Below are 15,896 nucleotides of genomic sequence, written 5' to 3'. Positions count from 1 at the left end.
CTACTTTGTAGTGGTTACTTTCTATGTCAACTGCGAAATACACTGAGATTTTTCCACGAACGTGCTAGTCCCGAGCCTCTCCCAGACTACTATGAAGGTTAAAGATTAGGGAAAATGACTAAATAGGGAAATCATTTGTCAGAGTCAGCTACTAACAAAGGCTAACCTGCCTCTTTTTTACTTTTCTGGCAAATTCTTCAATCTATTTGGACAAATTTTGCTACCTTTTAGCCACTAAAGGAGCCTGGTAGAGACTATGAATAAATGACGTCATTATCTCGCAAGACCACGTTCTTGTTACAAGAGAACATTTTTTAGCCCAGGACTACAGGCCTTTGGGATGGCAAAACAGTGGGTGATTCCAAAAGGATGGCTGTCTTGCTGTGAGCTAGAAATAGTGCCCCACTAAAACAACGAACCTTATTCGCTTTGTGTTTTCTTGTTTTTTTCAGTCATACTAGCAGTTATAATATAAAACTTTGTATCACATTTACGTTATGAAGCTATGGGTTACACAAATACAATTTAGTTCGCAGCGAGGTTGCATTGACTTATCTGCAAGCAATATATATATGCACTTTGACGCCCTGAAATAAGCCTGTGTTTTCCATGCTCTAGTGATATTTATAAACTATACATGTAACGAAATACACAAGAAGAATCCAACAAAACGAGGAAGTCGATGTCCAATTTCATACCTTATATTTACACGTCTTCTGGGAAAACATCGTAATAAAAAATAAATTAATGTGACCTCGAAGTGTCGCTTGTAATAACAAAGTATTTGTGCAACAGAAACATGCCGATTATATACATATCATCATCATATTTATACACTGGTATCCTCTTGACACAACCTAGATATACAGAACATATCTTTTTAAAGGGCATCGTGGAAAGATAATACTCCTCTGTATAATTTTTATCAATATGATATCAGGAAATTACACGAATGCAATAAGATTACTCAGTTCCGTTCATACATTGCGGTTACCAGTGAAAATGGTGTCATAATCAAAGAAAAACTGTGAAAAATGTTGTCACTTGTGCTTTGAAATCTGCCATGATCGACATTGTGCTGACAAGATCCCACGTGCAACCAACGTTGTAACGTACTACTTAAGTCAAGATACACACAAGAGAGTTTGTTTCTCATTGCATAATCACCAGCAGTTCGAGTGGGTGACTTTTTTGTTGTTGAACGTGCTGGATAGATAACAATGTCTTAGAAACGCTGCAAACGTTTCATGTAAACATTCATGCACGGGAAATGTAGATATATTTGTCGACAAAGAAGCCCTCTTTTGCGAAATATTTACATTTGCAACGCCTCTGTACAATTCTTTCTTTTTTCTTCGGCGGTTCAATAGGTGTTGAAGTAGAAATACCGTTTGCATCTGGTACAAAACTTGATACATTCTTCGTGGATTTTTCATTCAGTACCTTGGACAGACTCTCAAAAGTTCTTGGAGGGCAAGGACGCCCTTCTCCGTAGCTTTAATCTTGACTGATTGGCAAGGTTGCCGGCTTACAGAGTTCGCTCAGCAGTGTTCGGTTATCGGAGGAATGAGGGAAAAGTCTTCGGAGGGGGACGCGTCTTCCCCCGAAGCTTCAGACGTGGCAGTTCGGTGGGAGGTGCGAGACGTGCTGCTGTAGTCCGTGCAGGAAGAACCGCGGCAGGACCGGTCTCTGGAGCGAGGCGACTGAAGGGGACCGGTGCAGGTACATGGCGTCCATGTTCGACACGATGCCCTGGCTGGGGTGGTAGTAGAACGGGGGAGGGAACATCCTCTGTACGGCCGTGAAGTTACCTTCCGCCGCCAACAGCTCTAAACCCAGCGCGTTCTGTCGCTTCCACTTCGTCCTGAGCAAAATGGAGAGAGCGATGTTAACACATCATGTGTTGTGACGTACATGTATTTACTCATATCTTTGTGTACACTGACTGACTATATATACTGAGAGAGAGAGAGAGAGATGTTAAGGAATAGAATAGAAACAAGATACCTTAAATATTCTACATTACAACATTACATGTAGCCTTCTAATGCTCTTTGACATACACAGTACATACAGTACACTGGCGTTTGTTTGTACCAAAACAGCAACAGAATAGGTAATAAGACAGCTGGCTATTTTGTTGTCACATAGAAAAAATTTACCGAGGACGTCGTGCCCTGGTAATGACCTGGTAATATGTTCGGCTCTCTTCTGAACTAATCTTAAATTTATATATCACGGCGTTAGTGTCTTGTTTTTTTCTGACCAGTCAAATCATAAGAAAGCTATTAGAAGACGGCATTTACAGAATAAAACTGCCCCAACAGAATGTGCACGCAAGAAAGCACACGGTGACAAAACAACTGTGCTTGCCTCCTCTGACAAAATACAATGTAACGTTACGTGGCACAAGCAAGTACCCTTTATGCATGGATGATTCTATGCGCATTTTGCCCCAACTTCATACAAATAAAAAAAAGATGATTGTATACAGCATAACGTTGAAAAATTTCCGACTTTTAGCTTCTCACAGATGCCGTAGCCGTCGGCTAGATCCCCCTCTCCTGAACTGCACCGTAGTACTGATCAAACTAGTCTGTAATCTGCTGTGACAGACCAGGCCCACTGTGGTATCATTGCGGTGAGTGTTGAACACCCTACTAACCACAAAACCCTCTCTATTATGCCCTTCCCTTGTACGAGTATAACTACAACACAGCCGATACGATATTCTGGAAATACTGGTTGAATATGCGTGCGTTACAGCGTTTCGTCCCAATATTGGTTAAATTTCTCATCGTTTAATAGTTCGTGTTTGAACGTTTTGGTCGCAGACAAAATATGTCGTTGCGTGAGCACATGAAATACCGAGATTAATCTCCGAATACTATATGTATGCGTTTATTGTGAACCGTTTCTATAAAACATGTGTGCACGTTTCTTTCGATGTGTTTTAGATGCTTTAAAACCAGGGATGACATTTCCTTCATTCATATGATAAACATTTTACGAGCAAAAACCGTTATAGCTTCAAAAGACAGGTGTGTGCATGTAATTTGTTAACCAATCCCATGATAGGTCCCTATCGTATAAATTCTTAAAATTTCGCTGCGTTGTTTGTGAATATTACATCGCGCTGTCGTGCTTTGTTTCCACACAAACACAGTCTGTAGAAAGGCAGACAGGATGAATTATGCATCATCTAATTATAGTCATAAACCAACCGTCAATTTCCTGATATTTCATCTCCTGATATTTTCTATATTTAATGCGTTTATCTCTATTAATCTTCGCACACAATAGACGCCAAAAGGACAATGTTGCGATAATGAAATTAGTTTGAAATTGCAGCTCCTTCACACAAAAGACGGAAAGGGCAGCGATGGAGCTCTCTGCACGGAAGGCTAGAGAGACTTTTCTGCGATTGTCGGGCAAGTCCGCTCGCCGTTATTGCCTACACATTTAATGTAATTGGCAACTTTCAAGATAAAGGGTCCAACAATTATCTATATTTCCAATATCACCAACCGATCAATTATTCAGAGCGACGCGCACACTTGGTCGGAGATGGAACAAAGGCAGGTATTTTCGGCGTCATTGGGAACAAATTGAGCACCTTTTACCTGGAGTAGGAGACAAGGGCTTCGTCTGAAACATAACCGCCGAATTTGTAACCGCAAACGGAGACAATGGTATCCGTATACGACCGTTGAGTGTTCAAACATTTATCTCAGGCCCCCCAACGGTCTTTCAATAAGTACCCAATAATCTACAAAGTCTTCCAGTGATCTTTCAATGATCTCAATTGTTGTAACGTGTTATCCATCCTTATTGTAGCTGCAGGGCTTCTTGTAATCCCCTAGTTTGATCTACCGAAAGCATTCTAAATTTGAAAGATCAGATATTTTCCGAAGAGACTACAAAAAACACGGCAGCTACAGCAGGGATGACCAGTACTGCGGCTATAATGTTTTAGTCGCTCATCGGTTCCCAATAGCCTCTGTCCGAGGCTCTAGTTCGTAGCCTTATGAGCTACACCGCTAGTTTATAAAAGAAAAGAAAAGAAGTTCTTTTTTTCTTTATTTAGAAATGCAAAATGTGAGTGATCCCCACCTTCTGTTCTGGTACCACGTCTTGACCTGTGTGTCGGTGAGGTTGAGCGAGGCGGCCAGCTCCATCCGGTCCTGTACGGACAGGTACTTCTGTCTCTCGAAGCTGCGCTCCAGCTGGGCGAGCTGGTGGTCCGTGAAGGCTGTGCGCGCCTTCCGAGGCTTCTTGGGCTTCAGGTGATGAGGGCTGTCTCGACTGGAGGAGATTTCTGAGTCGTCCTTTCCTGGAGAGGAGAAGAAGATGTAAGATTTAGCTTCTTGGCATCCCGATTTTGACCTGGTAGATTCACGACAGCATCTTCTGAGCATTTTTGGGACAGTCGTTGGTGTATTTCAGCCGTTATTTTTTTGACGGAAAATCTTTGTCGCAGACTATTGTTATGTGTCTCAGCTTCGCTGAAAATGCTACAAAAGAAAACGTACAAGAAAATGTCCTTTGTGACGTTATCTGTCCACCAACCGTTATAAAGTAAGACCGTTACCACAAGGTATACATTTTTTATTTCAATTTTTACATTGAAAATGCTTGAAGCCACATTTATGTTTTGGTAAAATTTCATTTCCAAAGCGATTCCTGTTTAACTTAGTGATCGCAAGCTTATGATATCGAGTTATGAATATAGGACATTAAAAAGAACTTAAAAGAGAATGTCTTTGACACTTTTATGGAACAGAATAGTAGGATAGTATTCGGTCTTTTTTTACTGAGAGACTACCTGAGTTTACCTACTGTAGACGTTGCAAAATGTCTAAGTATACTTCACTTAACTACCTTTCTTTCAATTCAAAATCTGTACAAACTCCGTGCTTTTTGTTTTGATAACAGTGCATTATTTTTATACACGACGTGTAAAATCAATCCACGCATTTGTGTGCGCTATCAGAGTACTATCTCGGTTATGTATAGACATTCACCAGTCTGTTGTTTACATACACATTGCACTCCCTCGTCTCTCTCCTTATTAAACTATCCAGTATGTGCTGGCCATATATACATTGTCAACCACAAGAGAAGAATTACCCCACTTCTCACAAGATCGACACACCAGAGGGGAAACACGGCAGCGACATCGATTGCCCTTTATTTGAAAACTCTTCCCATCAGCAGCAAAAAACTCGCTCAGGGCCAAAATTGACGACCCAATGCACCGACAATGGAAGCAATCTATGATATTAAAAGGCAAATAGATTTAAAATGTCAGTTATGAATTGACGTGGCGGCTACATTCGGCATTCAGACGACCTTTTCCAGGGTTGACCTTGAAGAGTTCCTGATTCAATCTTCGCTAAAAAGGAAATTCCTCGCCGTTGAGGATAAACTTATCGGAGGGAGATTATTCTGCTCTCTATGGTTGACCCCGAAAGTCTTCTTTTATTGAATTTGACGGTTATCGGTAGGAGATGTAAGTATGTGGAGGCTTAGGCGGTATAACTTGGGAGACATGTATCATATACACAGAGACGGGGGATGGCTGAGGGCTTATGCTTGAAGAAAACATATACATATTAGATGGATTTGCTTTTTTTTCATTTTGATTTGAAATACGTTTCCGTATTTTCAAATCCAGGGGCAACCAAAGTATTAAGGCCGGGGTGAATTGCGCCGTCTGAATCTAGTCTATCATCCCTCCTTCTTTTTACAAAACAATTCTTAATATTTTCTGTAAATAATTTTTAAGTTACTGTGATTAAGCCTGATTTCGATTCTTCAATACCTTACACCTTGAAAAACAAATGGGGTGTTGAACGTTCGTTCCTGTGTGAATTTCACTAGCTAGTTTTGTGCTTCATAAGTTGACATATTTCACATGTAGTTTTCTCGTTTACGCAACAATGATATGATGTTGAAGACGCTCTTTTATGATATGATGTTGCAGACATACGCATGCAAAATTATAATCGATGAGAATTGAAATGATGTATTTGATTTCAGTTCACATAACCAGAATCAGGGAGAAAGTGCTCTCAGCTTCAGGCTGGGTTGAGGTGTACATAAGTGAAAGTGGTTCGGACGAAGACGAGGAGGCATGCCGCCTGCCCGGAGCATGGAAAGCCCCAGAGCGAGACTTCAAACAGCGGAGACAAATGTGCCGATTCCCCGGCAAACAATACACGTGAAGTCACTTGGGTCTAATGAGACATGGCCCGACCCCGACTCGCTCCCGAGTCACCTAGTCCCTTTTGTCCGCGCCTATTACCGCGATACCGGGTTCGATTCCCGGCCAATTGAGCTCACTTACAAGCTGGTTATGTCGTGGTTAACGCCACAGAGAGGACGTCACGTTAAGTGGGAACAAAGAATGCGCGGCCGAGCCAAGAAGGTGGCAAGTTTTAGGTCTGACAGGACGCTACAGGGGTGTCTCCTACAGAAATAGGACAAGAATAGGGCAGGGTAGCTTCCAGTCCGGGGCTACTGAATCAAGAACACATTTACAACTGATCATATGAGCTGCCCTGTGGCGTTCTATCTTTTGAAGTGTTTGCGAAACAAGTCAGCTTTCTATAACATAGGGAGATGTTTTGTTTATATGTGTTTTGTTTTGTTTTGTTTTGACTTCCCCTGTACGACAGTAGATTTATATGGTATGGGGAGCGGTTTCAGGACACGCGATGAAAACGTGTTGTATCTCTACTATCTGCGGGATAAACTACGCCTTAAGATAGCCGCGGGCGCCGATCGCTATATATCTGTATGCCTGCTCATCGCATCCAAAGGCAGGGAAACTAGATACCCACCGTCATTCCCCCCGAGCTATCGTCCTATGATAGATTTACACACTTCTGCTCAGGTACAATTAAGGCTTTTGTCGCCCGATTTCTCCCCGCAATTTAATCCCAGCTCTCGCCGATGTCTGGTCCGTGCTTTGTTCCACCCGTGTGTCACTGTACTATATAAACCTTTGCTCACTCGGCTCCGCAGTTGTTTACTTTGAAAACAGGTGAAATGGGTTTCAATGAGTCTTGTGTGAAGTTTAGTTCTTCAACTGTTTATCGACGTTTAGTTTACACGTGTTCTATTTGCTACAGTACTTGAGACGCTCACACTACACTACAACTGAAGTGCTTGTGGAAAACGATTACATACTCAAATCAGGTACTTCAGTAACAGCGCCGTACAATTTACTGTACGTACAACTTTAGATTATTGTACCAAGATTCACGCAATATATTTAGGCTGCAACGATTTTCATACTTAAGTAAAAATACCGGCATTAATATTTGAAATTTGAAACTTGTCTTTTCCATTCTTTGACGATCGTTGTGAGGAGATTCTCCGAATTGTTCGTCTGATTCCAGAATCGACATGCTTTAACCACAGTACAGCTTTGTTGCAGAAATGCTTGCTATTTTGTTTTTGGAACGACGATGACAAGTGGCCATATATCCATATTGAAAAGGAACAAAGGAATAGAAGGTTATTAAACAATGACGAAAGAAGAGAAAATTGTTGGAATTGTAGAAACCGAGGCATGCGGTTAATTCACAGTAAGGGAAACAGAAGCTGGACATCTTGTGAGTCGTTCATAGACTTGATAAACGTTTTCAAGTGAAATAGATAAAGTTATTACTGTTCGTGGTTTCAAAAACGGTTCCACGTTTCCCGCAGCTGAGCATGCTATTTTAACATCCAATCTGCTTCGTTTTCTATGATGTTCTCTATGGTGAATATAGTTTGTTTATCTATAAACGGTAGAAAGAGGTATCGACGGTCAAGGTCTGGTGTAAGTTTTGTTTCTTTTAGTACTGTACAGTACATGGATCTAGATAGCAGTCCGTCTGCGATACATTGAACCAGTGAGAGTAATAATGACATTGTAATTTACGTGCCTGTATCGTTGTTTTGTTCTCCATTTTACAATTTGAGAAAGTTTCTAACTAAACTGAATACTGTAAGAGCCTTAACGGGAACTTGGCGGTTTGGTGGACAAATAATGAAATAAAGCAATTAAAGGCTTTTTCATCTTTTATCATTGGAATATTGTTTGTCTGTGGCAATGGAGAATTTGTTTTAGCTTGATTTAATGAATTTCATTCCGACACAATGCATTTTTCAGGAGTAGCATTTAAAACGTACAGGGGTAAAATGATACTCTTAATTGCGAGGTAAGCTTTAGGCGTAGCTATATGGAGGTTGTAGTCTCAAAGGTTCATCATTGCATTATTTCATGTACTCGCGACGGAATGTGTCTTAAGTTAAGAAGGTAAGATTCGCGGTCTACAGTTGCGTGTGTCTTGTTGTTGTCGTTAGGTCGTCGGTGCCGTGCGGAGGACAGGCGGGACAGATGTACCTGTCATGCCGGCAGTTTAACCACAACAGACCGGCAGGTAGAGACAGCTCGGCTCGCCGCACGACACAAGCTCGGTAATCTGTCCGCTCAGCCAAGCGGCAAGATCCCACACAAACACGCCGGCCCGGGAGGAAATGGTCTCTGTCGACGGACAGCCCCGGCTTTTGTCACCGAACATTTTACGCTCGGTCGTTCCCCTAGTGGGCTGGAAGGATCTAGGCATCGGTTCTTACTCGGAAGCGAGACGGGTCAGGAGAGGGGCGTTAAACAGACAGAATTCCTCGCTTGTAAGCACGCTGTAGGCTTGCACAATAGGGCAGAAATGCCGGAGAAGCCGCGGGGAATATCTTACAGAACATTGACCGCTACAGCAGTGTTAGATTGATTCGCTCTTTGGCAACAAACAGCGCGAAAGACACGACATTCGTCTTAAGGCCTCGAAAAATGTAGTTCGTTGACATAAGGTAGGGCCTTACATTGTTACACTAGAATGTGGATACAAACAAATAGAACATGTTGACTGAGACAGGGGTTTAGAATGGTAGATTCAAAAACAAGAAAAGTTAACTCACCTTTTGAGTCTTTCATGTCTTCTGATTTGTCGTCAATGTCACTTTTGGCATCATGTATGGACGCGCTGGTGTCGTCTGTGTCGAACTTGTCCTGCAGCGAGCCGTCCAATCTGTCGTCGTCGGTAGGAGACGGCCTCTTCTCCCGCCGGACATTGTTGTGGTTGTCGCTGAGGATGTCTTTAATGAAGAAGGACGTGGTTGAAGTGGTTCGGGTGGGAGCGGGAGGCTGGGCGGGGACAGGTGGCGCTGGCGCCGAGGCGTTCTCGTCTTGGTCCCCGTTACCTCCCGACTCTGCCGTGCCGTTGGCGACAGGACTACCCGTAGAGGTGGCTAACGTGTCCGGCTGGTGCTCGGGACTGTTCGCACGGCTGTCGTTACTGTTCTCAGAGTCTGACGACGAACTGGGGTGCTGCGTCATGATTGAATCGATGCCAAACTTGCTGGGAAAACTTGAGCTCTCCATATTCTCAAGTTTCTTGGATGACACACAGAAGAAAGTCCGTGGCGAGTCGAGTAGAGTCGAGCGAGCGCACCTTAAGAGAGTCGCTTCCGGTCGACCTGTGCCTATTGTCGGCGTGCCAAATCGTCCCTGTCCGCCGCCGCCGGTCTCGTGCTATCGGAACGGGAGTTGCGGCGCTCTCGGGCCGGCTAGATCTGGTGATACCACAGGCTACCTGCCGATCTAAACGATAGGAGGTGGACCTTTACAAGTGGTTTAAGGTTGGGCGATGCACGTTTGAGACTCTGCCGGCTGTGCGGAAGGTGTACTGAACACTGTCGCGAGCTAGATGTCACCGCACTGGAGTCGATCAGTGATGAGTGTCCTGCGCTGGGCACATATTATAAGTTAGAGGGAATTGGGACTGAAAGCGGACCAATTTCAAAGCAATCACATGCAAAGCTTTGTTGACAAAAGAATTATTCTCGATAACTTAGCAAATGAGCGCGTAATGGCAGCGTTTCGGCTTCTGATTGGTCGGGACTGACTGGGCATTTGACTGATCGGTAATTGCAACCTTTTAAACCCTTTGTCATTTGCTGGCAACACTTTTTGTTGCAGTTTTGGCGCGCCCCTCTTGGCGGCATGGGGGCGTGGAGGGTCACATGGCAGAAAACTGAACAAATGGCCGGGCGAGACGTCACGCCTAGGGACAGCTCTGCGGAGAGGGAAAAGTTGAAGAGTTTCGCAGGCGGGCGTGCCGCCCTTAAATCCTGACAGAGAGAACCACCATCACGGTAACAATGTGGCTGTAAAGTGGTAGCAATTACTGCCCTGATTTCATAGTTATTTTACATACATGACATCGGGCCCCTCCCTAGGATGTAAATCTAAACGCCAGGCAACTTGCTCTTGTTCCTGACCCCCACCCCCTCGCGCTCTCACAAACACCTGTCCCCGTGGCGGTGTGGGATACCGGGGATCCCTGCAGCACGTTACCATAGTAACCATCAGATCATACCGGCAAAAAGCAGACATTTTTGCTGGGAGACTCAGATCCCGGCCGATAGCCTCCCCTACTACAGAAGCGGCGGCGAAATCACCGGTAAATTCCCCGCACTTTCGTGGACAGACCTGCAGGAAATACGTTAAAAGCTTCGCGCAGACTTGGGAGTGAGATAAGAGATTCTCCATCCTTCATGTCTGCACTAAAACCTGCAGGTCGAGCTACGCGCACCTTAAGGTCGTCATGGTGAGGGTAGATTCGCAAGGATTTGTTGTTGTTGTTGTGGTATGATGTTTATTTCAGTGAGGCCCGTCACAGAACGGACCAGGGACAATTACAAGTATCTGAGAGCAAAATAAAGATTTTGTATGACATCGTCGATTATAAAAGAAAATTGTATCGTATTTTGGAAGGTCGTCATGGTGCGGGCTGATTCACCAGGTTTTTGTTGTTGTTGTTTTTGCGGTATGATGATCTATGATTTTTTTTTCAGTGAGGCCCGTCACAGAACGGACTAAGGACAAGTATCTAACCGCAAAATGTCTCGTAAAAAAAATGACAGAATTTTATTTGTACGTCTCATCCACAATTGTCGTAAAATGCGCTCGATTTGATGTTGCAAAGCTAACGTTCGACAAATGTGACACGGCTGCTAGGAAGGAACGAGCGCTCGAGTCAGGACAACTACTGATGCAGTGTGCTAGTAGATAGATGCCACTTAGTAATCCTCAGTACAGTATATCTTTCGATTGTTTCAACAGGTCTCTGATATAAAGAAAAGGAAAGCATAACAAAGCAAAATTACTCGTTAGATTTACAGGAGCCAGGTGGTTTTAACACCCTAAAATATTTTGGCGCAAAGAGGACCCACGGATTTACTAACATCTTGATTTTGATCAATTTTCTAACGGCAAGACCCAAATGTACTTATCTCCTGGCACTTGACATTTGTTTAAATTTTGATTCAACATTTTGATGGTACATATCCTTAGTTATCATGATTTTGTCTTATTATGCAGCATAAGCATATCTAGTTGAAACTTCAGTCGAATATCCAACAAGCCTGCTTTAACAAGCCTGCAAATTCACGTAATATAGATATTTTCGTTACAAGAATCCAACATCAGTAATCACACACTTCGAGTGCTCCCGTTTTGTGCAGAGCGCACAAATATCAGTGCACCTATTATAACAAATGATTTCTCATTGCTTCCTGATTGGGAAACATGTTTTTGTTCACAATTTTGGCATATTAAGATCGTTGTGAATAAAGTTCGTTTTGTACTGTATCATCTGTGCATGATAGACTTTGCAACTTGTTCTCAATTGCAGCCTCGTACAGTATCAGTGCTACTATATAAGGCCCATTTAGGGCGCAAAAACTGTGTAAATCTACTGACACACAAATGGTGAAGTGAAAGAGCACCAAATGGTAGTAAATCCGGACGGTAGAAGCAGTGCTAGCTCGTACCTTGGCGCTCGCGTCCTATATTACACGGTACTATCTTGACAGGTAGCAATTGGGCCAGGTTTAGGCCGGAAGGTTGAGTAAATGCCTGCTATCTTTTTGACGGCAGCGGAATATCCGGCTCCAGCGATGACGGATGAGATAGCCTACCGGCGCGCCGGAAACTGCAGCAGCGGCGTTTCAGTTCTTCAAACGACTGGGAAGGAACGTTGCGTCTTCGATAGGCATGAGATATGTGAACTATAACAACTTTGCCGTTACATCGATGCTCATATGTCGTGAACATATAGTTGTATGGGCACTCCTCACCAAATGTAAATCTCTGAGCATACTTTCCTGAGACATTCAAACTTCGTTTTTGCTTTTCAGCTCTGTTTTTCTTTTCTTTTACACTTTTATACCGAAAATTACTATGTGAACTACAAGCGTCAGGACATGTAGTAGAATATATCAGTTTGTTGAGCTTAGCCATTGACATAGTACACATTTCTCTCAGTATTGCTCATTGGAAATGCTGTAGTATGCATATGAATAAGTACAGCCAGGAACGCCAATAAATACTGTGGCACATTATCGCATAATCATACAGACTTTACGAACAGTGAGGTTATAATGTACTCACAAATACGGCATTTCACGTACGGATTATCTAGAGCCTGGAACAAGTGAAAATGACCACTAATCGTGTCCGGCGATGTCCTGTGGTGATTTGGTGGCTCTGTCGTGATGGTCGCCGGCTCAAAATGACATAAGTGTCGCTGTTATATGGTCCTGTAAAATGGACCCTGGCTTAGGTTCAGGCCATAAAAACGACCATTATCCTAAACAGTAGGTTTCCAATCATATATGACAAAGTAGGAGGAAAATACGACCATTTCTAAAGTGATAGACATGTGCGTGTGGAAACAAAAGTTGGACTTTGATGGTATACGTACTATGGCGTTCTGCCATTTCCGGAGGCAAAAACGTCTGTATGTACCAGTATTTTCACTACACTTCCGTTTTTGTGTCATATTCATTCAAAGCACGGATCCGACATGTTTTGTTGATATTTTGTGGTTAAAAGTACCTGATAAAAACCAAAGCACATTGGGGGAATGCAAACCTTCACCGAAACAGTCAACGATTTCTATTTCGTTGCTGACATGTTTTGTTTTGCTTCTTTTTATCGTAAACCATACTCCGTCGAATACTAGTAGTAGACAAGCTACACACATTTTGTCATAAAATACAGACCCTTTAACGGAATAGATCCATCCCGAGATACGCCCGTCTGGCAGTCCTAGCTTTCCGACGTTTTCGTCGACCCAGAACTTGTTCTAATACCGAGCTCTTCCCGCCAAATCCCGACTGGCGGGTCAGCCATGTTGTCCTAATGATGACGAACGATCCGGGGATCCGCCGGTATCACCGCGCAGATATGATGGAAAAGATCTGAGGAAAAATGGACGGATGAATAATGGCGGCTGGCAAAGCATCTTCCACCTCGATTCGATTTTTCGATAAAAGTTTTGATGACTTTCGCGGCCCACTTTGGTTTGTTGGTTGTGGCGGGAAGGCAGCGCGGTGTCGCGTTGGGGACGTGAAAAACAAAACTACCAGACCTCTTTTGATATGATTTGATATGAAAGATTTGTGGTTCGGTTTTTATGGCAATTTTTGGTCTTTCTATTCTTGCACATTTCTTTCTCCATGGAAAGAAAGATATAAAAAGAAAGGGACCGACGGAAAGGACAAAATGACACACTGTAACACAAGTCAGAGCCATACACCTGCTTGGAGATTATGCATCTTTTGTTGTTTAAGGACTAATGTAACATTCATCACAGCGATATACTGGTATTTTACCTCAGAAACTGTTCACTGTTTGTCGTTTTACACGATAGTGTATCACGATTTACCATGTTTTGGCGCAATAATAGATTTGCGGTGACAAATGACAAAAAGTCGTGCCACACAAAGTCCCGGCAGCCTCCTCGCCCTCTCATCACGCAGAAGGCGGGAAGGGGTGTGGGATCGTGCGGCTGTTGCGGGGACCGTCGTGGCGGATATTGGTGTCGACGATCACTTCAACAACTCATTTGTCAGGAGAGTCGTGGGAACGCTTTGATTCACAGTCTGTATTCTGTAGAGGAATCTATGAGAAAAATACCATCAAAGAAAGAACATTTTACTGAACATTTGATCCTGAACTTAACGAATATTCGAATAAAAAGTGAAAATCATGGCATTCTGAAATACATATGTATTTCGTGTACATATCATTTTTTCTATTGTGTTAAAAAAAGAGTGTTACCACTGATAACACCCTCGAAACTGAACGTAGATATTTAAAAAAACTTTCGTCTGCTTCTAGTAAGGAGTTTCTATCTTGCTTCGGGGAAAGAGCTTTTGAACTCAAACAACCCGCTTATTAGTATTCATTATTGGAATCGCTGAGCTATTAATCGTTCCTGAATTAAGCCCTCGAGAACATGGTGAGCTGTCACCCGGCACACATGCTCAGGAAAAAACGTCCCAAACGGACACCATCACTACTGTCATATCGTCTTCTGTTTTGATAAACTGGTTTCCAATGAATCGAAGTGGATACAACCTATGCAAGGGACGTCTCGACTCTTGTTTTTAACAATAGGAAGAAAAACAACATTAAAACTTCTGCTACCGCGAGTAAAATAGATATTATGTTCCTGAGAAAAAAAAATATACACAAAGACTGATAGTGTTTCTAACTACTACTCTCATACTGTCCGTCCCACCTTTAACAGAAACGCTTGAGGGATGTGTATTTTTAACAGTCGTCTTTTCGGTACATGTCTTTTTAACTTGAAGTGCTTTTACGAAAGAGATCCCAAATCTAGAGGGCATCTCTGTGGCGTTAATCAGCCCGTACAGTACGGTATGTGTGTGCATATTTTCCCGACCGTGGCTTCTGTGTGGTGACGGCGGGAGAATTCCCGTGCGGGGACGGCAATGATTCACAGGATCAGCGTCTGTCCGCTCCGGTCCGCTAACACATACATCAACCTGTCGCGAGCGCTTCTACCTGACACCGACAAATGCTGGTAGAATAGACTGTACGGACGAAACTGTTACTCTGTTGTGTTAGGGACGTTTTCGGGAAATGGTGATTAAACTGAAAAACTTGCTGGATAAATGTTATTTGTAATTCTCAGCTGCTTTCTCAAATGCTTTCCTGTGAGCACCGCTGCATCATGCCTTGAGTATCTGTGTTCTACCTGTGTGTTGTCTTGACATAATGCTTATATCACCCTTGAACATAATATTTCACGGAAGATACCACCTTAACAGCGCGATAGGACCTGTACTTTTCTACCAGTACCCTTAAGATCAAAAGTATATTTACAGTTTATACTTAAAATCCAGAAGTACAGAGCTAGAACCGCGACAACTTAAACACCTTTAACATTTGCTTCGAAAACAAATATAGAGTTGTTTTACTTTTGTCCAAATATTACTGAAAGTTGAGTAGCTTACGTATACAGTTAAGCATTGCAAGGGTTGCAAGTGTTTAGGACATAGTTTAGCCAACAACACTTCAAATCTTAGACTTGTAGGCACATATAATTTCGTTTATCCGACTACTTCCTGTTATTCAGAATTGTATAATTGACATCAAAAACACTTAAAGCAATTGAAGAGAGCTAAGAAAGAGATGAAAGGAAAACATGATAATTTGGAAAAACCGTTTGGCAAAAAAAAAAACATTATGATAAACATAAGCAAGATTTCTAAGACTGAAATTTTGTGACTGAAAAACGAAACCTACTGTCACAATAAAACAGACTGACAAACAATAACACAACAGATAGGTAAAAAGTTGTGACGCCAAAAAGAAAGCAAGAAATGGTACAGAAAAATAGAAAATTGTAATGCAATGAGACCCCAAAGGAAATAAAAAAAACTGCAACTTGGACTTACCTCCCTTGGCCCTACGTCTCGCCTTTTGTGTTACCCGTAAGATTGGAGACATCCCAATTTATACCCCGAAA

At 42.7% G+C, this 15,896-nt stretch overlaps 1 protein-coding gene across 2 annotated transcripts; it reads right to left on the bottom strand.

The window, feature by feature from the left end:
• Positions 1–685: 685 nt before the first annotated feature.
• LOC118421580 (barH-like 1 homeobox protein) lies at positions 686–15,896 on the bottom strand. 2 transcript variants are annotated; one of them, XM_035828928.1, is made up of 4 exons: positions 15,826–15,896; positions 8,971–9,794; positions 4,114–4,333; positions 686–1,864 (listed from the first exon to the last, which is right to left on the bottom strand). In XM_035828928.1, the coding sequence occupies exons 2-4, from the start codon at positions 9,431–9,433 to the stop codon at positions 1,612–1,614; spliced, it is 936 nt and encodes a 311-aa protein (XP_035684821.1). In that variant the 5' UTR covers positions 9,434–9,794; positions 15,826–15,896; the 3' UTR covers positions 686–1,611. The 2 variants fall into 2 exon arrangements, with proteins under 2 accessions (XP_035684821.1, XP_035684820.1); XM_035828927.1 differs by lacking the exon at positions 15,826–15,896 and having other exon boundaries at positions 8,971–9,949.

This window comes from Branchiostoma floridae, chromosome 8 (assembly GCF_000003815.2).
Source record: "Branchiostoma floridae strain S238N-H82 chromosome 8, Bfl_VNyyK, whole genome shotgun sequence".
NCBI classification, from domain to species: Eukaryota; Metazoa; Chordata; class Leptocardii; order Amphioxiformes; family Branchiostomatidae; genus Branchiostoma; species Branchiostoma floridae.
Note: the sequence above shows the minus strand (reverse complement) of the source record. Positions and strands in the feature narration are given on the sequence as shown.

Bases quoted from the DNA above. Each gene is read 5' to 3' on its own strand.
- LOC118421580 (XM_035828928.1), bottom strand. From the start codon at position 9,433: ATGGAGAGCTCAAGTTTTCCCAGCAAGTTTGGCATCGATTCAATCATG. The intron at 4,334-8,970 runs GTGAGTTAACTT...TCTCCTCTCCAG, and splicing joins AGACATGAAAGACTCAAAAG to GAAAGGACGACTCAGAAATC. The intron at 1,865-4,113 runs GTGGGGATCACT...CATTTTGCTCAG, and splicing joins ACGTGGTACCAGAACAGAAG to GACGAAGTGGAAGCGACAGA.